Source organism: Lithobates pipiens, unplaced genomic scaffold, assembly GCF_037356315.1.
Source record: "Lithobates pipiens isolate NorthernLeopardFrog02 unplaced genomic scaffold, aLitPip1_a1.2 Scaffold_8, whole genome shotgun sequence".
In the NCBI taxonomy this organism is placed as follows: Eukaryota; Metazoa; Chordata; class Amphibia; order Anura; family Ranidae; genus Lithobates; species Lithobates pipiens.
In genome coordinates this window covers 47,155,060-47,181,836 of record NW_027507903.1, presented here as the reverse complement: position 1 = coordinate 47,181,836, position 26,777 = coordinate 47,155,060, and the positions used below count along the sequence as shown (strand labels likewise).

The window sequence follows — 26,777 nt, the reverse complement described above, 5'->3', positions numbered from 1 at the left end:
AAAGCTGCAAATGTTCACAATTTTATTTATTTTGTGGCAATATCCATTACATTCTTTGTCTTATGTACAATAGGTACACATTTTAATATTTTATATTTGTAATTTTGTACAACATTTCAAGTACAATAAACAGAGTTTAAAAAAAACAAAAACATACTAGTTCATGCGTTGTGCATGTATACTCCAGAGTACGCACTGGAAAGACCCAAATCGAATGCCGGTCTGGCTCCTCTTATGACACATGTACATATCAATAGTGTTTTCTGTGGAGTTAGGCAGTAACTCCCCTTTCTCTAAATAGCTGATCCAGGCTTTGCTCCATGGCTGTGTTTGTGCCTCGTATACCGTTTACCACTTGGAAAGCCCACTGGAAATATTCTTGGACCCGTTGCTCTGACCACCCTGCAAAAAGAGAAATGTGTAGATATAAGGACGTATTTTTTTATAGGACCTTTTATATTGGTTTTATAGCGCTACCCACGCTAGACTCACTGGTAGTCAGGTTCTGTTTCCCCCCTGAGTGCTCACACAGCCAGGCACACAACATTTTCAGCATTCTTTCTCGGGCTCAAAGATGAGTCTACAACTCATAGAGCAAAACAGGAACTTGGATGGGGAGCATGGGATACCCCGGAACTGCAACAACTGCTTGGCTTCTGACTGATAAGTACACAATGCAGGCTGTTTTGCCCAACTCCTTGCTGTACTGGGCAAACTTCCTGCTGTCTTGCACAACTCCTGTCTGTACTGAACTTGCAAAGTAATATGAAGAAAGACTTCTTGCTTAGATAGTGGCATATGCTCAAAATACTCCACAGTCACTCTTCCTCTGACAAAGAAGGTTACCTACTCACTCTGCCCCAGGATGGTTGGTCTTCCTCCCATCTACTTCCTTCTGCTTCAGTCTCTGGACCATGGTTCTTCAGTAGGCCCAACAGCTAAACCTCAATGTCTTCATAAGGGCTCCTCTAGCTTTCTCTACCCCAGGGGCAGAGCCCCCTGGACAGGTTTGTCCTCCTGCAGGACTGGACCCAGGAACTCTGCATTTTGCTGCCAGGCCTCCGACTACTTATGGGCTCTTGCTCCACCTGATCCATGTTTTTTTATTTTTACCAGTCAGTGACTTAGTACTGAAACCAGAGCTAGCCAAGTAAATAGGCTCTTTAGGAGTTCAGCAATGGCAGCCTTAATATTTCTCTAATTTAGGGTCTTGCTGAACACAGACAGGATTGTCCAGACCTGAGCATTCCATACAAACATGCTCAGAGAATTTTAAGAAATGAATGTAGTAATTGTATCACTGGGCAAAGTTACAATCCTTCTATCAGGAATACCTACCATTTGGAGTGCATCGGTTCAAGTCTCGCAGGTTGTACAATTTATCGGCTAGCTTGACCAGCTTGGCCTTGTGACTGCAATGGGGTGCATGCTCAATCTGCAGCTGCTTCCTCTGCATCTTTGGTAAGGTCTTATCATCCGTCACATCCTCAACAATTTTCCTGACCTCCTGTCCAAACTTCTCCTCGATTTCCTGCAATGTTGTTTCTGTATCTTCCACTGTATCATGTAGTAGAGCTGCCTGGAAAACAAATTCATAGGGATTTCTTGATAATATAGTTTGTTTTTGAATTTTTTTTTTTTTAGTTAAAGTAGTTTATTCAGACAGATATAAAGGGTTTATACATGAAATGGTATGCAATATGATTCTTTTTTTTTTTTTATAACATATATTTTTCTCCACATTTATATAAAACCAAGCTGTCTATAAGAAGGGGCAGTAGCAGAGGCTGGGGCAGTAACTTTGCCAGGAGTGCTTACAATGGCGTTTATTCCCATCATTTACAATAAATAAATATTACAACATTGGCCAAAGTTGTCTTTTATCATTGATTTTTTTTTCAGTTATTTAATTGATTCCTAAGGAGGACCCATTAGAGTCTCACTGCACAAATTTTCGACAAACCTGCATATAATTATTTTAGTCCTAAATTATATGAAAAGCCTACACTTTCTTTTTCATTTGGGTTGAAGTAGGCCAGGTGCCACCATTTCCTATATGGACCACAACTAGGGATGAGCTTGCATTTGTTTGAAATTGGGTTTGGGTGACAACACAGATGCCATCCTGGTCCTGTGCAGCTGATGTAACAAAGTAGTGGGGGTGCTTGTGACATTGTTGACCTGATATAGCCACATGGCCATAATAGGTCAATGAGGCCATAATTAGGTCAATCGTGTCAAAGGTATCCTTGCCCCTTGTAGTTTCATATGCAACATGGGGACTCAGCTCTCTAGACCAGTTGGCTTTCTTGTTCTGACCCCAACCTGGTTCCAGACACAAACACCAGCTCATCCCTAGCCACAACCATGGAGAGGGAATCCAATAATCAGATTATGATTGAACCACTCTCAATATTCTATGTTTTGTTAAAGAAAACCTAAGCATGAAGAGTAAATACAGGTAAAGTAATCACATTTAATAATTTTCGGCACATTCACCAGCTAATGACATTTCATGCACATGATTGGAAGGAGCACGTTATGTATTTAAATTTTCCTTCCTAATAACTATGGGGACAGTGCTAGGCCCTGCCACTGTGTGATTATAGGTAAAACCAACACAAGGTTTGCACTTATTATGCAAACTGTGGGAAACCAAAGTATAGTGTCTGAGTGGAGAAGACTGGGCTTTCAGTTTACTCTGGGTTTTGTAATCCTGGATCAGGAACAGACTTTGAAGATATTTTGGTGAGAAGTCTTAAATACTGTGTCCACGTCTTAATGGAGCGGGAGAATGCCACCAGCACACCACGGATCTCCAGAACGGGTCCAAAGCTTTATTCAGCAATCACATCATTATAATAGAAGTAACGTTTTGGAGCCTCGTAGGACCCCTTCATCACCCATGGTGGTGGTCACTACAACACTCATTAACACTTATAGCCACTCTGCAGGAACATGTGTGTTGGGAATAGTATGTTGGTATCAGGTCAGGTCAGAGACATGCAGGCTGCGTGAGGGTGCAGGTGTGCACCCTTGTTATAAGTGAGGCCTGGCCATAGCTTAGGGCTCATCCAGGAGACAGGTGTGTGTGATTCACCCTTTCCGTTAGGAAAGGTACTCCAAGAGAGTATCAGGACAGCTGAGCGATCTGGAGGACTGGAAAAGCTGAGGCAACTAGATGAGTCCAGGGTATGGAGGGAGTCTAAGTTTCAGAGTAGTGGTTAAGCCTGGGGTACCTGGAGATCCCCTTTTGAGAGGCCAGGAAGTGGGTCTGTGCAGCAGGGTGAGGTAACTACAGGCTGAACGAGCCAGGGGAGCCCAGTGAGCCAAGAGGGGTTGGTGAGACGGTCTGAGGTACCAGTGAAAAGTGCATCAGTGCTGCTAAATAGTTACCGTACATAGTCGTTACATAGTAGGCGAGGTTGAAAAAAGTCTATCAAGTCCAACCTATGTGTGAGATTATATGTCAGTATTACATTGTATATCCCTGTATGTTGCGATCGGTCAGGTGCTTATCTAATAGTTTTTTGAAACCATCGATGCCCCCCACTGAGACCACCGCCTGTGGAAGGGAATTCCACATCCTTGCCACTCTTACAGTAAAGAACCCTCTATGTAGTTTAAGGTTAAACCTCTTTTCTTCTAATTTTAACGACTGGCCACAAGGCTTGTTAAACTTCCTTCTGCGAAAAAGTTTTCTCTCTATTGTGGGGTCACCAGTACAGTATTTGTATATTGAAATGATATCCCCGCTCAAGCGTCTCTTCTCCAGAGAGAATAAGTTCAGTGCTTTCCTCATAACTAATATCCTCCAGACCCTTTATTAGCTTTGTTGCCCTTCTTTGTACTCGCTCCATTTCCAGTACATCCTTCCTGAGGACTGGTGCCCAGAACTGGACAGCATACTCTAGGTGCGGCCAGACCAGAGTCTTGTAGAGCGGGAGAATTATTGTTTTATCTCTGGAGTTGATCCCCTTTTTAATGCATGCCAATATTCTGTTTGCTTTGTTAGCAGCAGCTTGGTATTGCATACCATTGCTGAGCCTATCATCTACTAGGACCCCCAGGTCCTTTTCCATCCTAGATCCCCCCCGGAGGTTCTCCCCCCAGTATATAGATTGCATTTATATTTTTGCCAACTAAGTACATTATTTTAAATTTTTCTACATTAACTAGTAGCTGACCGCCGGCCGTTAAAAGACGGCCAGGCGGCGCACCTATTGTTGCGGGAGGCCGTCATATGACGGTCTCCCGTTTAAACAGGGAATGCGCGCGATCGTGCGCATCCCTGTTTCTTTGGTGGCGGCACGTCACGGAGACACCGCTCGCCACCGAAGGGGGTGAACAGCCATTCGTTATGGCTGTTTACCACGTGATCGGCCGTGATGAAGTCACGGCCGATCACAGATGGCCACACCCCGAACGTGCATGGCGCATGCGCGCGATCGCGAGCGTGCTGCGCGTAGGTGGCGGCGTGTTCCCCGGGAACACTGCTCGTCACCGACGCTGGTAAACAGCCATTGGCCGGCTGTTTACCCATGTGATCGGCTGTGATCCTTTCACAGCGGATCACTAAAATGTAAACAAACCGCGGTAACGGGATGTTACCGGGTTCTCCTCCTCACACACCGATCGTGTGTGAGGAGGAGAACCCGGTAACATCTCGTTACCGCATACAGTGTACACCAATCATACTGATTGCCCCCCCCCCCCCCCAATAAGGAGGACCTGTCACCACCCCTCATAGTACCTGTCAATCACAGTCCATCAGAGTACCTGTCCCGGCCCATCAGAGTACCCGAGTACCTGTCCCGGCCCATCAGAGTACCCGAGTACCTGTCCCGGCCCATCAGAGTACCCGAGTACCTGTCCCGGCCCATCAGAGTACCCGAGTACCTGTCCCGGCCCATCAGAGTACCCGAGTACCTGTCCCGGCCCATCAGAGTACCCGAGTACCTGTCCCGGCCCATCAGAGTACCCGAGTACCTGTCCCGGCCCATCAGAGTACCCGAGTACCTGTCCCGGCCCATCAGAGTACCCGAGTACCTGTCCCGGCCCATCAGAGTACCCGAGTACCTGTCCCGGCCCATCAGAGTACCCGAGTACCTGTCCCGGCCCATCAGAGTACCCGAGTACCTGTCCCGGCCCATCAGAGTACCCGAGTACCTGTCCCGGCCCATCAGAGTACCCGAGTACCTGTCACAGTCCATATGAGTACCTGTCACCAGGCCATCAGAGTACCCGAGTACCTGCCACCAGGCCATCAGAGTACCCGAGTACCTGTCACCAGGCCATCAGTGTACCCGAGTACCTGTCCCAGCCCATCAGAGTACCCGAGTACCTGTCCCAGCCCATCAGAGTACCCGAGTACCTGTCACCAGGCCATCAGAGTACCCGAGTACCCGTCACCAGGCCATCAGAGTACCCGAGTACCCGTCACCAGGCCATCAGAGTACCCGAGTACCTGTCACCAGGCCATCAGAGTACCCGAGTACCCGTCTCCAGCCCACCAGAGTACCCGAGTACCTGTCCCGGCCCACCAGAGTACCCGAGTACCTGTCCCGGCCCACCAGAGTACCCGAGTACCTGTCCCGGCCCATCAGAGTACCCGAGTACCTGTCCCGGCCCATCAGAGTACCCGAGTACCTGTCCCGGCCCATCAGAGTACCCGAGTACCTGTCCCGGCCCATCAGAGTACCCGAGTACCTGTCCCGGCCCATCAGAGTACCCGAGTACCTGTCCCGGCCCATCAGAGTACCCGAGTACCTGTCCCGGCCCATCAGAGTACCCGAGTACCTGTCCCGGCCCATCAGAGTACCCGAGTACCTGTCCCGGCCCATCAGAGTACCCGAGTACCTGTCCCGGCCCATCAGAGTACCCGAGTACCTGTCCCGGCCCATCAGAGTACCCGAGTACCTGTCCCGGCCCATCAGAGTACCCGAGTACCTGTCCCGGCCCATCAGAGTACCCGAGTACCTGTCACAGTCCATATGAGTACCTGTCACCAGGCCATCAGAGTACCCGAGTACCTGCCACCAGGCCATCAGAGTACCCGAGTACCTGTCACCAGGCCATCAGAGTACCCGAGTACCTGTCCCAGCCCATCAGAGTACCCGAGTACCTGTCACCAGGCCATCAGAGTACCCGAGTACCTGTCACCAGGCCATCAGAGTACCCGAGTACCTGCCACCAGGCCATCAGAGTACCCGAGTACCTGTCACCAGGCCATCAGTGTACCCGAGTACCTGTCCCAGCCCATCAGAGTACCCGAGTACCTGTCCCAGCCCATCAGAGTACCCGAGTACCTGTCACCAGGCCATCAGAGTACCCGAGTACCTGTCACCAGGCCATCAGAGTACCCGAGTACCTGTCACCAGGCCATCAGAGTACCCGAGTACCTGTCACCAGGCCATCAGAGTACCCGAGTACCCGTCTCCAGCCCACCAGAGTACCCGAGTACCTGTCCCAGCCCACCAGAGTACCCGAGTACCTGTCCCAGCCCACCAGAGTACCCGAGTACCTGTCCCAGCCCACCAGAGTACCCGAGTACCTGTCCCAGCCCACCAGAGTACCCGAGTACCTGTCCCAGCCCACCAGAGTACCCGAGTACCTGTCACAGTCCATATGAGTACCTGTCACCAGGCCATCAGAGTACCCGAGTACCTGCCACCAGGCCATCAGAGTACCTGAGTACCTGCCACCAGGCCATCAGAGTACCCGAGTACCTGTCACCAGGCCATCAGAGTACCCGAGTACCTGTCACCAGGCCATCAGAGTACCCGAGTACCTGTCACCAGGCCATCAGAGTACCCGAGTACCCGTCTCCAGCCCATCAGAGTACCTATTTGCAGCCCATGTCTCATAGAATATACGTTGGGGTGTCTACTTTCCAAAATGGGGTCATTTTGTGGGTAATTTCACTGTCCTGGTGGTCCAGGACCTTCAAAAGTGTGATGGGTAGGAATGAAATGAGATGTGTCATTTATGCTCCTAGAACGCCTGAACGTACTACTTCAATGTTCGGCCTCTCTATGTGGCCAGGCTGTGTAAAAGTCCTACACATGTGGCATCGCCATACTCGGGAGGAGTAGCAGAATGTATTTTGGGGTGTAATTTTTGCTATATACATGCTATGTGGTAGAAATATCTTATAAATTGACAATTTTGTGTAAAAAAAAAAAAAAAATGTGTTTTAATTTTTTTCCACATATTCCAAAAACTTCTGGAAAAAAATGAACCGTTCAAAAGACTCATTATGCCTCACAGATTATACGTTGGGGTGTTTGCTTTCCAAAATGGGGTAATTTTATGGGAAATTCCATTGTGCTGGTACTCCAGGGCCTTCAAAAGTGTAATAGGTGGTTGAGAAATGAGATGCGTAATTTTTGCTCGTAGAACGTCTGAAGGTACTACATCAATGTTGGTGCTCTGTATGTGGCCAGGCTGTGTAAAAGTCTCACACACGTGGTATTGCCGTACTCGGGAAGAGTAGCAGAATGTATTTTGGGGTGTAATTTGTTGTATGCATATGCTGTGTGTAAGAAATAACCTGATAATATGGCAATTTAGTAAAAAAAAAAAAAAAATATCTTCATTTTGCAAAGAATTGTGGGAAAAAATGACAACTTAAAAAAACTCACCATGCTACTTACTTAATACCTTGGGATGTCTACATTGTAAAAAAGGGGTTATTTGGGGGGTATTTGTACTTTCCTGACTTGTTAGTGTCTCAAGAAATGAGGTACACCTGATGTACTGAAGGCCTGATCAGAAGTGATCAATTTTCAGTGATTGGCACCATAGATTGTAGACTCTATAACTTTCACAAAGACCAAATAATATATACTAATGTGGGTTATTTTTACCAAAGATATGTAGCAGTATGAATTTTGGCCAAAATTTATAAAGAAAAATTACTAATTAGCAAAAATTTATGAGAGAAACGAAGAAAAAGGCATTTTTTTCACAAAATTTACGTTTTATTTTATTTATAGCACAAAAAAATTAGAGTTACGCTTACCGGTAACGTCTTTTCCAGTAGTCTTTCAGGACAGCCACTATGAGAGATAGACTCCTCCTCTTCCTCTGGAAACACTGTGCCAGCCCATAAATTCTTACTTCCCCTGCCGGACCTCAGTTTATATCGAGAATACCTCCGGCCAGCTGGGGAGACACAAGAACACATTAATAACATATTTATCAAATACCATTATCTTGCTGCGCTCTGGTCTTTTGTAAGACTCCCCCCAATTTTCGGGTGGGAACTAGGGCTGTCCTGAAAGACTACTGGAAAAGACGTTACCGGTAAGCGTAACTCTAATTTTCCCTAATCGTCTTTCAGGACAGCCACTACGAGAGGATAAGCGAGCACTTACCAGTTAGGGTGGGACTACAGCTTGCAAAACCTTTCGCCCAAAGGTTTGCTCACCTGCCGACACCAAATCCACTCTGTAGTGTTTTACGAAAGTGGAATAGCTGGACCATGTTGCTGCTCTGCAAATCTGCTCTGGCGTTGCTCCCGCTCTTTCTGCCTGGGAGGCTGCCATAGCTCTAGTGGAGTGTGCTTTAATACCCACTGGGATTTCTTTCCCTGCAACTAAATAAGCCTGCTCAATGGCTACTCTGAGCCACCTAGCAATAGTGCGCCGGGACGCTTTACAACCTTTTCTGGCCCCGGAAAATAAAACAAATAAGGAATCTGACCTTCTGAATGCCTTGGTCAGTTCCAGATAGTGTAGGATACATCTCCTAACATCTAAATAATGAAACTTTAGTTCCTTCTCACCGGAGGGATTGGGACAAAAAGAGGGCAAAACAATTTCCTGGCTTCTATGAAAGCTGGATGCCACCTTCGGCAAAAAGGCTGGATCGGTCTTTAAAACTATCCGATCCGGAAAGATAACACAAAAGGGAGCCCTGACTGATAAGGCCTCCATCTCACTGACCCTCCTGGCAGTTGTTACTGCTACCAGGAACACTGTCTTCAGAGTAAGCTCTCTCAGAGAACACTCCTTTAAAGGCTCAAAGGGGGGTCCAGTTAATCTCTGCAAAACTAAAGATAAATCCCATCTGGGAAAGGACAGACCCTGGACCGGTCTCTGTCTGGACAGGGACCTAAAGAACCTGACTACCCATGGGTTGGCAGCCAAATGATCCTCCAAATAAACACTGAGGGCTGATACTTGACCCCTAAGGGTACTAATGGATAAGCCCTTATCTGCCCCGCATTGTAAAAATTCCAACACTGCGGAGGAGCTTCGTACTGGGAAAAAGCTCTCTGCGCACCACTTGTTGAAACGTAACCAGACCCTTTCATAGATCTGGCGAGTTTCCTTCTTCCTACTGTCCAGGAGGGTAGAAACTAGTCTCTCTGAGAATCCTTTAGATTTTAATAAACCCTCCTCAGTAGCCAGGCCGCTAACTTCCACTGGCGTACCTGTGGGCATAGGACTGGCCCCTGAGAGAGGAGATCCTCCCGAGGGGGCAAGAGCAGGGGAGGTTCTACCGCCAACTGCTTTAGCACTGAGAACCATGCTCTCTTTGGCCAATGTGGAGCCACCAGAATCAGAGATGTGCTTTCCATCTGAAACTTTCTCAGAACTGCTGGCAACAACGCTGGAGGTGGGAAGGCATAGCAAGTTCTGAAATGCCAATTTTGGCTCAAAGCGTCCACCCCTAGAGCTCCCTCTCCCCTTTTTAGGGAGAAAAAACAGTGGGTTTTTGCATTGTTTTTGGACGCGAACAGGTCCACCTCTGGAGACCCCCATCTCTTTACTATGAGATTGAAGACCTCCTGGTTGAGAACCCAATCGCCCTCCCTCAGCCTCTTTCGGCTGAGAAAATCTGCTACTACGTTTTCCTCTCCCCTCAGGAAAACGGCTGAGAGCGAAAGGGTGTAGGTTTCGGCCCAGGACAGAATCTCTGTCGCTAAAGACAACAGGGCTCCGCTTCTGGTGCCACCCTGTTTGTTCACATAGGCCACTACGGAAGAGTTGTCCGACCGCACCTGAATGTGGTGACCCCGGAGCTCTTCTTTGAAGAATCTGAGGGCTAGTCCCACTGCCCTTAGTTCTTTCCAATTGGACGATCGAGTCAACTCGCCATCCTCCCAAGTGCCCTGGGCTAGAAGGGAACCCAAATGCGCCCCCCAACCTTTTCCACTTGCATCTGTGGTTACTACCCGAGAAACCGGGATGAGCCACAGACGACCTTGCGACAGATTTGTCACTTTCCTCCACCACCAGAGGGATCTCTTTACCTGGTGGGGAATATGTACTAGGGTGTCTAGGGCCTCCTGACTGTGGTCCCACACCCCTAGGATGAAGGTCTGTAGGGGACGAAAGTGTAACCCTGCCCACTGCACTGCTGGAAGGGTGGATGTAAGAAGACCCAGTACTGACATCAGAACCCTTATGGAAACCAGCTGGTTGCTCTGAAGAGAGGCCACCGCACTGTCCAGTTTTCGTACCTTTTCTCTTGGCAGAAAAACTCTCAACAGTGTTGAGTCCAACAGGAAACCTAGATAGGAGATCTGTTGTGAGGGGATCAGGCTGGACTTTTCCAAGTTCAGAAGCCACCCCAGGTCTGTAAGGACCCTTTTGGTTAGATCCAGATCTTTGACCAACTGTGTTGGGGATGCTGCAAACAGAAGCAGGTCGTCCAGGTAGGCAATTATACATACCCCCTGGAGCCGAAGAAAGGCCATGGCTTCTGCCAGGACTTTGGTAAAAATGCGGGGTGCAGAGGATAGCCCGAATGGCAGGGCCTGAAACTGAAAGTGTACTGTTTCTCCGCCCAGATCTATGGCAAGGCGTAGAAACTTCTGCGAGGCCTCCGCTATAGGGATGTGTAAATACGCGTCCCTTAAGTCCAGAGATACCATGAAGCAGTTGTGGGGGAGAAGCGCTTTTACTGAAAAGATCGATTCCATGCGGAATCTTTTGTATGTCACTGAAGCGTTCAGGGGCTTTAAGTTCAGAATCAACCTGAACTTCCCTGAGGGTTTTTTCACTATGAAGATGTGAGAATAAAACCCCCTTCCCTCTTCTGCTTTTGGGACCCTGAGAATAACATCCTGATTCTCCAATTCCCTCAGAGCTTCTAGCAAGGCCTCGGCCTTTACCATGCACCTGGGTAGATGCGTGACAAGGAGCCTTTGAGGGGGTGGTCTTAGGAATTCCAAGAGGTACCCCCTTCTTATTACCCCTAAAATAAATTGATTGGGGGATATTGTCTCCCACTGTGGAAGAAAGGCCCCCAGTCTTCCTCCCACTGTAGCTGGAAAGTCACTGGGTTTTACGGGGCTGGATAGGAGGGCGAAAAATCGCCCCTCCTCTGCCCCTGCCTTTTTGGGGCCAGGTTTTCTTTTTCCCCTCTGGTTTAGAGGTTTCCCTACGCCCCTGCGGGCGAAACCCCTTTTTTGTTGGTACGGGGGTTTTCCGTTTGAGAGGAAAGGACTTTTTCCTGTCCGCTGTCCGGTCTAGAACCGTCTCTAGCCCTGGGCCAAACAGGAGGTCCCCCGTCAGGGGTATCCCACATAGCTTTATCTTGGAGGCATTATCCCCTGGCCATGTTTTTAACCAGAGGGCCCTTCTGGCCGAATTGGCTAGAGCCGCCGTTCTGCCCGACATGCGGACGGACTCAGCAGAGGCATCAGCTATGTAAGTGATCCCTCGCAGCATAGTAGGGAAGGATGACAGAATGGTTTCCTTATCTGGGCCTGCCTCAATATGTTGTTGGATCTGTGAGAGCCAGTGCTCTAAATTGCGAGCCACAACTGTAACTGCCATTTCAGGCTTTAAATTGCCGATAGCCGAGTCCCACGTCTTTTTAAGCAGGGAGTCAATCCTTTTGTCCATGACATCTGCCAAGGCCCCCATGTCTTCAAACGCCAAATCTGTGTGTCTGGAGACCTGGGAGAACGCGGCATCCAATTTGGGACTTTTATTCCAAAGGCATGCCGGGTCCTCTGAAAATGGGAACCTTCTTTTGAGGGATCTAGATAAAAAGGGTTTTCTCTCCGGATCCTGCCACTCTTTTTTAACTGTTTCCATTAAAACTTCGTGTACTGGAAACACCCTTCTTTTTGGCTCCCCTAAACCTGAATACATTTGGTCATGCAGGGTTAGGGGCTTTTTATCCGTCTGGATACCGAGGGTTGCATAAATTGCCTTTAAGAGGTCCTCTACCTCATCAAGGGATAACTTATATCTGGAGGCTTTCCTGGACCCGTCCTGGTCCTCCCCCTCAGAACCCTCCTGGGAATCGGAAGAGGAACTGTCTGGAAGTTCCCTACCTGTCCCTGAAGGGCCTGCAACCTCTGTCCCCCCTGTACTAGCAGGTTGGACTGGAGCAGAACGCTGTGCTAGAGGTGGGGTTGTATCCTGGGGAGATGGACCCGTGGGAAGCTGAAATTTTTCAAAAAGGGACCTAAAAGAAGAGAAGGTGGACGAGAGCTCCTTGACTGAAGCTGCTAGTCCTGACTCCTGTTCAGATTCCCTTTCCCTAACGAGGGAGTCAATACAGCCTTTGCACAACACTTTGGTCCAAGATTCCCCTAAAATGTCCCTACAGGAGGCACACTTCTTTTTAGAGCTATGCGTAGACCTAGCTTTTTCCGTAGCTTTCTAAAAAAAAAAAGGAAAAAAGAAAAAAACAGAAAAGACAAAGTCAATCAAAAGCTCGGGATACAACCCTGGGAGTGCACTAGACCCTTTTTTAAAACGAAGGGATCTGAGCCTCCCCTCCCCCCTGGCCACCCAGGGGGTCTGCCCCCCCACCCATGATAGAACCATACATTGGGGTGGGGGGATCCTAGATAGAGAGTACCCCTCCCCAGGGCGCTCTTACCTTAGGAATGCTGGAGATAGAGTCTGTCGTTTGAGCCTCAGCTTCCGACATGACTGCAGGTGGCTGCTTACTACAGAGTTCCACGTTGCCTGTGCACGTTCTGAACTCATCTCCAGCTTGTGCCCGGCCCTCCTATCAGCTCCACGACCCGGAACCGGAAGTTGATCGTATTTCGAGGTCAAGCCTTCGTTTCCGCCGGATACGACGTCGCCCGTCGTTCGGCCCGCTCGGTTCAAAGAAAAAAAGGGGCGGACTGTACCCATGTACAGGGAAATCTTCCGAACGGCTTGCCAGCTGCGTCCCTGTAGACGCGATAGGAGTCCCCCACGACCTGAAGCCGCGCTCGACTCGGAAGGGGTGGCAGTACCTGGTGAGGTAAGTAAACCGTTCGACCCGTCCGACACGCGGACGTTGGTTTCGAACGGTTTGAACCCAGCTTTCTCCAAACGAAGCCCCTGCTTCTTTCAACCGGGTTCTTTTAACGACAAAACGGCCACAGCCTCCCCGACTGATCGGCCTGGTTCCTTGCACAGTGTCTCCCCGCCGGAGGAAACACTAATAACTGAGGTCCGGCAGGGGAAGTAAGAATTTATGGGCTGGCGCAGTGTTTCCAGAGGAAGAGGAGGAGTCTATCTCTCATAGTGGCTGTCCTGAAAGACGATTAGGGAAATAAAAAAACCCACTAGTGATTAAATACCACTAAAAGAAAGCTCTATTTGTGTGGAAAAAAGGACGCAAGTTTCATATGGATACAGTGCTGGATGACTGAGTAATTGTCATTCAAAGTGTGAGAGCGCTGAAAGCTGAAAATTGGTCTGGTCAGGAAGGGGGTGTAACTGCACTGTATTGAGGTGGTTAAACCTCGTTTACCATGTAGTTGCCACCCCATTAATTTGTTCAGAATTTTTTGCAAGGTTTCCACATCCTGCGGAGAAGTTATTGCCCTGCTTAGCTTAGTATCGTCCACAAATACAGAGATTGAACTGTTTACCCCATCCTCCAGGTAGTTTATGAACAAATTAAATAGGATTGGTCCCAGCACAGAACCCTGGGGGACCCCACTGCCCACCCCTGACCATTCTGAGTATTCCCCATTTATCACCACCCTCTGAACTCACCCTTGTAGCCAAATTTTCAATCCATGTACCCACCCTATGGTCCATGCCAGCGGACCTTATTCTGTACAGTAAAAGTTTACGGGGAACTGTATCAAATGCCTATGCAAAATCTAGTACAACACGTCTACAGGCTTTCCTTTATCTAGATGGCAACTCACCTCCTCATAGAAGGTTAATAGATTGGTTTGGCAAGAATGATTCTTCATGAATCCAATAGGAAGCCAGGTGTCTCAGCATTTACTTGTTTTGCTGCTGAAAATTGCCTGTGTTGGCAACTGTTCTGGGCTGGAGCTGGAAAGCCTTAAAACCGTAGTTTGGACTGGCATAAACTCACTACAAATGCCTCTAAAACTAGAGTTGGATTCCCTCATCTCATTACCCAGGAAAAAGATAATGTCAGATATAACAGATTGTGCACAGGGCACTGCATTGACCATAATGTCACATGTACACACGTCTTTACCTGTAGCACAGCTAGATCACTGATTCCAGCTTCGTGAGATAATATTCTAGCAACACCTAAAACATAAACCGATACAAAAAGGTGAACATTTAATGAGTGAAAAAGAGGAGAATCGCCCCCTCTTTACTTCTAGTACTATACAGCAATGGTTCTCAACCCTGTCCTCAAGTACCCCCAACAAGACATGTTTTGTTAACCACTTCCCGACCAGCGCACGACGATGTACGTCGACAGAATGGCACGGGCAGGCATATTGGCATACATGTACGTCCAATATTCGTTGCCGCCGTGCCATCGGGAGCGCGCCGCCGGCGGCGCGCTCCCGCGCTGGTCGGGACCCCTGTGAGTCCGGTCGCGGGACCCGCGGACTCGATCGCCGCGGGCATCCCCGCGATCGTCTCACGGAGCTGCCGAATGGAGGAAATGCTGTATAAACAACATTTTTCCATTCTGCCTAGCAACTAGTGACGCTGATCTCTGCTCCATGTGATTGGAGCAGAGATCAGTGTACACTAAATGAAAGCCCAACCCCCCCACAGTTAGTAACACACCCCTAGGAACACTTAACCCCTACACTGCCACCCACTGGTTAACCCTTTCACTGCCAGTGTCATTTACACAGGAATCACTGCATTTATATAGCAGTGATTACTGTATAAATGACAATGGTCCCAAAAATGTGTCAAAAATGTCCGATGGGTCCCCCACAATGTCGCAGTCACAATAAAAATCGCAGATCGCCGCCATTACTAGTAAAAAAAAATAATAAAAAATTATTAATAAAAATGCTATAAAACTATCCCTATTTTGTAAACGCTATAACTTTTGCGCAAACCAATCAATAATCGCTTATTGCGATTTTTTTTACCAAAAATATGTAGAAGAATACGTATCGGCCTAAACTGAGGGAAAAAAATTTTTTTTTATATATTTTTGGCGGGATATTTATTATTACAAAAAGTAAAAAATAATGCGTTTTTTTCAAAATTATCGCTCCATTTTTGTTTATAGCGCAAAAAATAAAAACCGCAGGGGTGATCAAATACCACCAAAAGAAAGCTCTATTTGTGGGAAAAAAAGGACGTTAATTTTGTTTGGGAGCCACGTCGCACGACCGCGCAATTGTCAGTTAAAGCGACGCAGTGCCGAATCGCAAAAAGTGGTCTGGTCTTTGACCAGCAAATTGGTCCGGTCTGAAAGTGGTTAATTTCTCTCAGATATCTCAGATTTAAAGCACCTGTTCAAGATAAAGGAAAACCTGCAAACATGGCCTGTTGGGGGTACTTGAGGACAGGGTTGAGAACCATAGCTATACACAATGGTCACATACAGTACATTTTAACCACCAATCTCTCTCCATATTGGTGAGGAATCTCCCCATCTGTAGAAATGCCAAGCAACCAACAGTTAGCTTCTTTACCACTAGGTTGCTTTGAACCAGAATAGTGTCTGGCTACAGTAAGTAGTGTCATCAGGTGCTAGGCCCCTTTTAGGTAAAGCCCTCCTGCAGTGATGTCATGGGCGAGTCAGTGCCCTGTTATAAACCAGGTTGGGAGGAGCCCTAGCTGCACTTAGGGTAGGGTGAACTAAACACCTAATGTCTATGTGCCTGTATCTAGCACATGTAGGTCCTGGATAGGGCAGGAGGCGAGGAGGAGTAGACTTGCACTCGGGAAGTGGCAGCTATAGTCTCTGTCCTTTATGGAAGAGGGGGCTAGGGCGGATTGCAAAAGACCTTTTAGGCCAGGCCAAGAGTTCCCTGTGTGAGGTTGGAGTGTCCCGGGAGAGAGGTACCTAATGAGATGATGGGCGACTACAGGGAGCGCAGTCCTGTGACTACTAATGACTCGGGGTGAAGAAGAAATGGTTTGAGGGAGATGGCTGCCAATGTGCTGCATTTGCATGTGATTGGCTGTGTAATGTTAAGTGACTCGAGAATTTATGTCCTTATGATGGGACTGCTTTGCCATTTTCAGAATTCCTTAAGTAAAGTGCAGCATTTACTGTATGTTTGTATATTCCTTCCTTTGGGGATGTAAAGGTCAATGGCCAGAAATGTCATGTGGAGGCCTCAGGCATGGAGTGGGGTATGGTATGGCGGAGGGTTTGACCTAATCAGGTGGGACTGTGTTCTAGCAAAAGGAGTGGGGAAGGGACTTGCGTTTTGGTTCGAACATCCAGCTAATCACAGAGACTCTCTTACAAACCCATCTCAACTTCTTCTACATACAGTAGCTATGTATTTTTGCTTTATTCTGTTAGTCAAGCTTATCCAAAACCAAGAACAAAGATGTAACATATTAAAGACTGTTGCTCTGTAGATATGATAACTGCATTCGTTTTTCTTCATATAGTCATAATGAATAACGGAACCCTGCAAATGGCAGAGAGGCTGTTTATAGCTTTTTTTCCCCTTTTGATTTCCTCTATTTTTTTATTTTTTTTTTGTAATTCCTTTTATTCCCTCTATTTTTAAAGCAGAACTAAACCTACTGATTTAACGGGTTCATCAAAAGTTACATTAAAGGGATGTTATGAATGATAACTGTCACAGTTGCTTGTGCTCTTAACTGAACTGTCAAGCCATCAAAAGACTGATTACATGTGCAACTGCAGATCAAACAGAGGCTACGATGTCAGATTCCTTGGCTGTATGAGATAGGAAGATTTAGTTCTGCTTCAACTTGTGATCCTGCCAGTAACACACTTCCTGTCCTAGAGTGACAACACTCACTCACCCAATTGCATCTTTGGAGGGGCAGCATTCTCCCCTAGGACAGGAAGTTTGTTAGAACTACAAAATATCTTCCCCTCTCCTTTCCTCTATAACATAGCTGAAGGTTTTCTGTAGTCCACAGGAAGAGCAGAAAGTAACGTGCACTGAAAACAGCAGGAGGCAGAGAGCCCTGGAAGTTATCGACTCACATGATGTCATGCAGGATCAACATTTATTTTGTTGCACTTACACAACAGAGAGAACTTAAAAGGGATTGTAAAGTACAAATTTATATTTTTTTTAACCACTTAATAACCGCCCTATAGCCGAATGACGGCTTTAGGGCGGTTTCTTAACTGTGGGAGGCCGTCATATGACATTCTCCCAGAATTCCGCTCGGGCGCGCACTCGAGAGCATCCGTGACCGCCGGGTCCACAGGACCCGGCGCATCACGGATCACGGTAAACGGCCGCTCGTCGCGGCCGTTTACCACGTGATCGCTCCGTCAAATGACGGAGTGATCACTTGTAAACAAACCGGCGTCATGTTATGACGCCGGTTCCTCCCTCCCCCTCTCTGTACCGATTGGAACAGCGGAGGGGGAGGAGATCGGTGTCAGCAGCGATGTGGGCTGCATCTGCAGTGCCCACATCGCTGCTCACCGAAAATGAACCCCTCAATTCCCTGCAAATACTCTGCAATACCCTGCCATTACTCTGCATTACTCTGCAATACCCTGCCATTACTCTGCATTACTCTGCAATACCCTGCCATTACTCTGCATTACTCTGCAACGCCCTGCAACACCCTGCAACGCCCTGCAACGCCCTGCAACACCCGCCAATGCCCTGCAACACCCTGCAATGCCCTGCAACACCCTGCAATGCCCTGCAACACCCTGCAATGCCCTGCAACACCCTGCAATGCCCTGCAACACCCTGCAATGCCCTGCAACACCCTGCAATGCCCTGCAACACCCTGCAATGCCCTGCAACACCCTGCAATGCCCTGCAACACCCTGCAATGCCCTGCAACACCCTGCAATGCCCTGCAACACCCTGCAATGCCCTGCAACACCCTGCAATGCCCTGCAACACCCTGCAATGCCCTGCAACACTCTGCAATGCCCTGCAACACTCTGCAATGCCCTGCAACACTCTGCAATGCCCTGCAACACTCTGCAATGCCCTGCAACACTCTGCAATGCCCTGCAACACTCTGCAATGCCCTGCAACACTCTGCAATGCCCTGCAACACTCTGCAATGCCCTGCAACACTCTGCAATGCCCTGCAACACTCTGCAATGCCCTGCAACACTCTGCAATGCCGTGCAACACCTGCCAATACCGTGCAACACTCTGCAATGCTCTGCAACACCCTCCAATATCCTGCAATGCTCTGCAACGCTCTGCAACACCCGCCAATACCCTGCAACACTCTGCAATGCTCTGCAACACCCACCAATACCCTGCAACACTCTGCAATGCTCTGCAACACCCGCCAATACCGTGCAACACTCTGCAATGCTCTGCAACACCCTCCAATATCCTGCAATGCTCTGCAACGCAATACTCTGCAACGCCATACTCTGAGATACCCAGCCATACCCAGCCATAGTCGGTGATACCCTGCAATACCCAGCCATAGACACCCCCCCCCCCTCCCGCTGGTGCTTCTACCGACTCGCCAATACTATCAAATCCAGAATCTTTTTTTTTTTTTTTTTTTTTTCAGGCTTCCCAGCTTAGAGGTGAGATGCGGGGTCTTATTGACCCCACATCTCACTGTAAAGAGGACCTGTCATGCCATATTCCTATTACAAGGGATGTTTACATTCCTTGTAATAGGAATAAAAGTGATCAAAAAATTTATTTTTGGGGAAAAAAATGTCAAACTAAAATAAATAAAGTAAAATGAACAATACATTTTTTTTTTTTTTTTAAAGCGCCCCTGTCCCCATGTGCTCGCATGCAGAAGCGAACGCATACGTAAGTCCCGCCCACATATGAAAACGGTGTTCAAACCACACATGTGAGGTATCGCTGCGTACGTTGGAGCGAGAGCAATAATTCTAGCCCTAGACCTCCTCTGTAACTCAAAACATATAACCAGTAAAAAAATAAAAATTAAATCGTCGCCTATGGGGATTTTTAAGTAGCGACGTTTGGCGCCATTCCACGAGCCTGTGCAATTTTGAAGAGTGACATGTTAGGTATCGATTTACTCGGTGTAACTTCATCTTTCACATTATGCAAAAATTGGGCTAACTTTACTGTGTTTTTTTTTTTTTTTTTTAAGCACAAAACAGTTTTTTTTCCAAAAAAAAGCATTCGAAAAATTGCTGAGCAAATACCGTGCGAGATAAAAAGTTGCAACGACCACCATTGTATTCTCCAGGGTGTTTGCTAAAAAAACATATATAATGTTTTGGGATTCGATGTAATTTTCTAGCAAATAAATGATGATTTTTACATGTAGGAGAGAAATGTCAGAATTGTCCTGGGTGCTCCAGAACGCCTGATGGTGCTCCCTGCATGTTGGGCCTCTGTATATGGCCGCACTGTGTAAAAGTCTCACACATGTGGTATCGCCGTACTTGGGAGTAATAGCAGAATGTGTTTTGGGGTGTAATTTGTGGTATGCATATGCTGTGTGAGAAATAAACTGATAATATGACAATTTTGTGAAAAAAAAAAAAAGTAAAAAAAATCTTGATTTTGCAAAGAATTGTGGGAAAAAATTACAACTTCAAAAAACTCATCATGCCTCTTACTAAATACCTTGGAATGTCTTCTTTCCAAAAAGGGGTCATTTGGGGGGTATTTGTACTTTTCTGGCATGTTAGGGTCTCAAGAATTGAAATAGGCCGTCAGTACTTCAGGTGTGATCAATTTTCAGATATTGGCACCATAGCTTGTGGACTCTATAACTTTCACAAAGACCAAATAATATCCACCAATTTGTACTTATTTTTACCAAAGATATGTAGTGGTATAAATTTTGGCCAAAATTTATGAAGAAAAAATTACTAATCTGCTAAATTTTATAACAGAAATGAAGAAAAATTAATTTTTTTTTTTTTTTTTACAGAATTTTCTGTATTTTTTCTTTTATAGCACAAAAAATAAAAAACCCAGCGGTGATTAAATACCACCAAAAGAAAGCTCCATTTGTGTGAAAAAAAGGACAAAAATTTCATATAGGTCCAGTGTTGCATGACTGAGTAATTGTCATTCAAAATGTGAGAGCACCGAAAGCTGAAAATTGGTCTGGTTATTAAGGGTGTTTAAGTGCCCAATGGTCAAGTGGTTAAATAACAAACATGTTATACTTACCTCCACTGTGCAGCTCGTTTTGCACAGGGTGGCCCCGAACCTGCTCTTCTGGGGTCCCTCGGTGGCTGTCTCGGCTTTCTCCCGCAGGTACTTCTCACGTTGATGCGAGCTCCCTCGCATGGTGAGAAGCACCTACGGGCGCGCTCCCATGATACAGCCGGCGGCTATAGCCGCTCGTTGTATTACACGGCCCCGCCCCCGGCGCGCTGTCTCATTGGATATGATTGACAGCAGCGTGAGCCAATGGCTGCGCTAATTTCAATCCATCCACTCCAGCCAATCAGTGGCCAGGCTGAGCGGCGAAGAGGACGGCGAGGGCGAGCGCGGGATTTTCGAGGGGTCAGGTAAGTAAAACGGGGGGACTGGGGGCGCCGGCAGTGTGAGATGTTTTTTCACTTTAATGCATAGAATGCATTAAGGTGAAAAAACATTTACCTTTACAACCCCTTTAAAGTGACGCTAAAGTAAATTTTTTTTTTTTAAATAACAAACATGTTATACTTGCCTGCACTGTACAGCTCGTTTTGCACAGAGTGGCTCAGATCCTGGTCTTCTGGGGTCCTTCGGCGGCTGTCACAGCTCCTCCCCTAATCAGATAACCCCCTAGGAGAAGCGCTCTCCCAGGGGGTTAGTTTGGGAGCACGCTCCTGAGTCCAGTATTCAACGTCCATAGATGCCAAAGGCAGGACTCGGCCCCGGCAGCCGCATCATTGGATTTGATTGACAGCAGCGCTGCTATCAATCTATCCAATCAAGAGCTGAGAACCTCAGGCAGAGAGCACGTCCCGTGGGACAAGTTTAAGGGTTCAGTTAAGTAAAACAGGGGGGGCGGTCACTGACAGGTGTCTTCTCACCTTTATACATAGGATGCATTAAGGTGAAAAAACACATTTACAACCACCTTTAAAGTGGACCTTCATCCTAACCTAAAAAAGAAAAAAAAGAAAAAGAAAAAAAAAAGTGATGTTCCGCTGTCTTCTCCCCTCTCCCTCTCTCATATTTGGCTACTTACGTCATTTTTTCAAGCATTGCAGCACTATTGTCTTTCTCGCCCCAGGCAAGAATGACATTTTCTGTCACCCCCTCACTGATTCTGTGTGTGCGCAGATGTGCCGTAGGATTTAAGGTCCAGGTAGAACCCTGTGGCACATGGGCGCACACCTGCCTGGTCCCCTTGGATATTGGAGCCCTAAACAGCACCATGTCCATGACGGGACCCGAACCAGACAGAATCCTTTGACACATCTGCACAGGTGTTAGAACACAAAGGTGGCGGCACATTGGGGGGCAGAGACAAAAGGTAAAAAGTTTCTCTTTAAATTTGAATTCTATATATGGCTTTTGTATTAGCATAGGACCAACTTGGACCAATGCAAGTATGTGCCACAGCTGTGGGATCCCTGTAGAAGCTGGAAATCCCTGTAGTAGTCTCAGCTACTACAGTGCTCACTGACATTTTTTGGGTCCCATGCTGAGCTGCTGCCCTGCTGCATAGTGAACACAGGATGCCACTTGCTCGGTAAAGGCGCCAATCACAGAATACCTTGCTTTTTTTTTTTTTATTTATTAATGACTGTAAGGTGTTCTTTGATTGGACGAGGTGGACGGCATGAAACCCCTCCAATCATAGAACACCTAGCATTTATTTTATTGTAGCCTCCTAAAACATCCACTTTCTGTTTTGAATGCCTGGGGTGACAGCAGAGCCGCCTCTCAGACACATGAGAGGAGAATAATGGCGGCTGAACTCAGAAGCAATGTGAAGAATGGGAGGACCATAGATGTGCACAGCCTATTGCATTAGGATGTGCACCCCAAAGCACAAACACACATGTAATCTCAGCTGGGAAAGTGCTCTGTGCTGAACAGCTTCTGGTTTATTCACAAACTGAAGCATAGTAAACATGCTCCCTCCTCCTCCCCCTAACACCGGGCCAGAAGGAGAGAGGAACGAGGCCTCGCGCATGCGCAGTAGGGACCCGGCATGAAGCCATAAGGCTACACTGCCGGGTTCCTTTACCCGCAATGGCGGCGGCAGCACCCAATAGCTGACGGAAACATCAACTACGGTGCTGGAATCGCTGGACTACAGGACAGGCAAGTATCCTATTGTTAAAAGCCAGCAGCTGCAGTATTTGAAGCTGCTGGCTTTTAATTGTTTATTTTTCTTGGGCGGACCAGCAGCTTCACATACTGCAGCTGCTGACTTTTAACAATAGGACACTCACACACAGATACTGTGTGTGTGTGTGTGTATGTATGTGTGTATGTGTGTGTGTGTGTATGTGTGTGTATATATACACACACACACACACACTATCTGGCAAAAGTGAGTACACCCCTCACATTGTTGTAAATATTTTATTATATCTTTTCATGTGACAACACTGAAGAAATGACACTTTGCTACAATGTAAAGTAGTGAGTGCACAGCTTGTATAACAGTGTAAATTTGCTGTCCCCTCAAAATAACTCAACACACAGCCATTAATGTCTAAACCGCTGGCAACAAAAGCGAGTACACCCCTAAGAGAAAGTGTCCAAATTGGGTCTAAAGTGTGAATATTTTGTGTGGCCACCATTATTTTCCAGCACTGCCTTAACCCTCTTGGGCATGGAGTTCACCAGAGCTTCACAGGTTGCCACTGAAGTCCTCTTCCACTCCTACATGATGACATTGTGGAGCTGGTGGATGTTAGAGACCTTGTGCTCCTCCACCTTCCATTTGAGGATGTCCCACAGATGCTCAATAGGGTTTAGGTCTGGAGACATGCTTGGCCAGTCCATCACCTTTACCCTCAGCTTCTTTAGCAAGCCAGTGGTGGTCTTGGAGGTGTGTTTGGGGTCGTTAGGTTGGAATATTGCCCTGAGGCCCAGTCTTTGAAGGAAGGGGATGATGCAGGCCTAGGATGATTCCCTGAGAGTGCACTGCAGCCCCCAACATGCCAAACAGGAGGGGAAAGAGGAGGCGGGGAGAGAGGATCGTGAGAGGAGAAGAGGGACCACGGGGCTGTCAGGTGGAGGGAGCCAGATAGAAAGTGTCAGTCATTCTATTGTATATCCCCCAAGAACTTACCTACAGGTGGGGGAGAGCGATGGGGAGAGCGATGGGGAGAGCGATGGGGAGGCGGGAATGAAGGCTTCCATAGGAGGGACAGGACCTTATCCTTGGCTGCTCCACCCTGTCCTACCCTCCACATGGCCTTTTCCGCCCTGTCCTCCCCTCCACCTGGCTGCATCCACCCTGTCCTCCCCTCCACCTGGCTGCATCCACCCTGTCCTCCCCTCCACCTGGCTGCATCCACCCTGTCCTCCCCTCCACCTGGCTGCATCCACCCTGTCCTCCCCTCCACCTGGCTGCATCCACCCTGTCCTCCCCTCCACCTGGCTTTTTCATTCACGTTAGGTGTAAAAGGGGAAACATTTTAAAGAACAGATAGCGTCAGGCTTTCCTTCCACTTTAAGGTAAGGTTAAAGTGACTCTGTTTCAAGGGGGGGAAAAAAAAAAAAAGAAGTATACATGAACTCATTAAAATCTCATAAAAGTAATTTTAAATCTACAGCTTTTATTAAAGTAATATTTAGTGATCCTGCCACGTAGGTCCATGTGCAGACACTTCCTGTTATAGCATAAAAAACACTCCGTCCCTTCATGGTGTCGCCCTGGCAAACAGGCTTTAAAGGACATTGGTTGTTTCAACACACAGACATGGTTCACTGGTCACCATCAGTAAACCTGCTGTGGGAAAAACGCCATCACTGGAATGCATATAGACAGGAAGTGGCTGCAAAGAGACTGCAGGAGATCATTAACACTGATATAAAAGAAAGCTTTTAGTTTAATTCCGCCCCCCCCAAAAAAAACAAATCATTTTAAGGGGCCGGTTTACACCACAAACCCCATGTTCATTGTGCAGTTCTGCATTCATATTTATATGTATTTGTAATGTGTTTGCAGGATTATTATTTTTTTATAATTTATGCTTTATTTATTTTTTAGATGCATATGGAATATGTAGATGCATTTGCATTGCGTTCATGTGAATTCCATTTATGGTTAAAAAAAAAAAAAAAAAAAAAATGCAGCATGCTGTGAACACACAATGTGTAAACTAGACTCACTGAAATGCATTTGTTGTTCCCATCTATATTCATACTAGTATTAAAAACACATTCCACTGCATCAAGTCCTAAACCTGTCCAAAGATAAACGCTAATGCCAAAGATAAACTGAAAAATAGAGCACCTGCTCTCAGTCTTTTGCTGGCAGGAATTCCGCCAGCAAAAGACTGAGAGCAGGTGCTCTATTTTTCGGTTGTATACGTTCCGATCGGAAATTCCGACGCACAAAATTCCTACGCATGCTCGGAAACAATTCCACGCATGCTCAGAAGCATTGAACTTCATTTTCTCGGCTTGTCTTAGTGTTGTACATCCCCGCGTTCTTGACGGAGAACTTGTGTGATCGTGTGTATGCAAGCCAAGCTTGAGCGGAATTCCGTCGGAAAAACCATCCAGGATTTTTCGGATGGAAATTCCACTCGTGTGTACGGGGCATAAGGGTCCTTCCACATGGGTGGTATGCCCTGGTGGACTCCACTTTTGTTCAGCAGGGGATCAATCTGCTGAGCAGACGGATGACAGGTCCTTCTAGGCTCACTGTGCAGAGACGGACTTGTCAGATCCCTGCTCTTCTATGGAAAGATCGGATGAAATCAGACTGCCTGTGCGTTTTCATCTGATCTGACGCGCTAGATGAATGGAAAATAAGGTCACTATCCCTCTGGATTTCATGGACAGGATCGGATAGCGGCGGATGTGAGTGGACATGTCACCACTGACATCTGCCACTCCATAGGGGTGATTGGAGCATCCGATTAGGTCCTCCTGAAAAACGGACAGATGGACCTGATCAGACCGCTCGTGTGAAAGGGGCCGAAGGCTGACATTGCTGACCTTGGCCTCTAAAAATGATGGTTGCCTGGCTGTCATATACTGCTATAATATTTTAAGCCACTGTCCCAGATCAAGTATAAAACAACAACTTGTGCAGTTCAGGTTTCTTCACATCATAAATCGCACAGAAGCGCGATGGATCGCATGATTTACATGTGATCCAGCTGCAGTGTGATTTCAGTTCATTCTGTTGCATGCACTAGTTTAAAAAAATATTAATAAATGCACAGCAACTGGATTGCTTAGTACTACTGTACCATACGATCCAGTGTAGGCAAATGCACTGCATTTGTGACCGGCATTTGGAGTGTCATTAAGTTACTACCGAGCCCTGGTTTACACTAGAAAGCAAGTCGCAAACACAGTGCGTTTGCATTGAATTGCATGGTACAAAAGTATCATGCGATCGGACTGCAGTGCATTTCTAAAAGCAGTACATGTACTACTTTGGTGTGGTGCGGTGCAATTTGAGCCCATTCACAATGAATGGGCTCAAATCGCACCAAACTGAATTGCACAAAAATGTAACGCTTATTCCTGTGTAATTCATAATGTGAACCTATCCTCACACATGCTGCAGATCGCAAAAACTTTTTCAATGAGGTGTGGGAAAAGCACACTGCACACTGGTTTTCCGCACTGTGTTCTGGTGCAAACTGGCCCTTACACTTACTTTCCCAAACTGCATACTTCCGGGTCAGTTACTTAAGTGGACATCTATGAAGGGACAGTGTCCAGGGATAGCAGCTGCAGCCGATCGCATGCGCCTATGATAGCAGCCGATCGCATGCACCCGTGATAGCATCCGCAGCCGATCGCATGCACCTGTGATAGCAGCTGCAGCCGAACACGTGCACCTGTGATAGCAGCCGATCGCAAGCGCCTATAATAGCAGCCAATCGCGTTCACCACTGATAGCAGCTGATCACATGCACCTGTGATAGCAGCCGCAGCCAATCGCGTGCACCTGTGATAGCATCTGCAGTCGATCGCATGCACCTATGATAGCAGCCAATCGCATGCACCTGTGATAGCAGCCTCAGCAGATTGCATACATCTGTGATCTCAGCCACAGTTGATCACATACACCTGTGATCTCAGGAATTCGCTGTACTATTGTAAAATCCCATAACATGCAAAAGTTGTATCTAACAGAAGAAGGAGTTACCTATAGGATGATTAATATAGGGCGTCTCTTCTTTGTCCTTCCTCCTCTGCCCCCTGTGCTTCTCAGCTGCAAAGTGCGTTGTTTCTAGAAGGAGGGTGACCTCAGCCATTGCTGACACACACTATAGTGAATGGAAGGGAGAAGGTTAGACAGGGAAGTGATTGCAGT

At 47.2% G+C, this 26,777-nt stretch overlaps 1 protein-coding gene across 1 annotated transcript; it reads right to left on the bottom strand.

Annotated features, from left to right (window-relative positions):
* On the bottom strand, positions 1 to 26,777 carry HDDC3 (HD domain containing 3). Its single transcript, XM_077473064.1, has 4 exons — positions 26,610 to 26,777; positions 14,434 to 14,489; positions 1,339 to 1,579; positions 1 to 402 (listed from the first exon to the last, which is right to left on the bottom strand). Exons 1-4 carry the CDS (start codon positions 26,716 to 26,718, stop codon positions 272 to 274), a joined length of 537 nt encoding a protein of 178 aa, XP_077329190.1. The 5' UTR covers positions 26,719 to 26,777; the 3' UTR covers positions 1 to 271.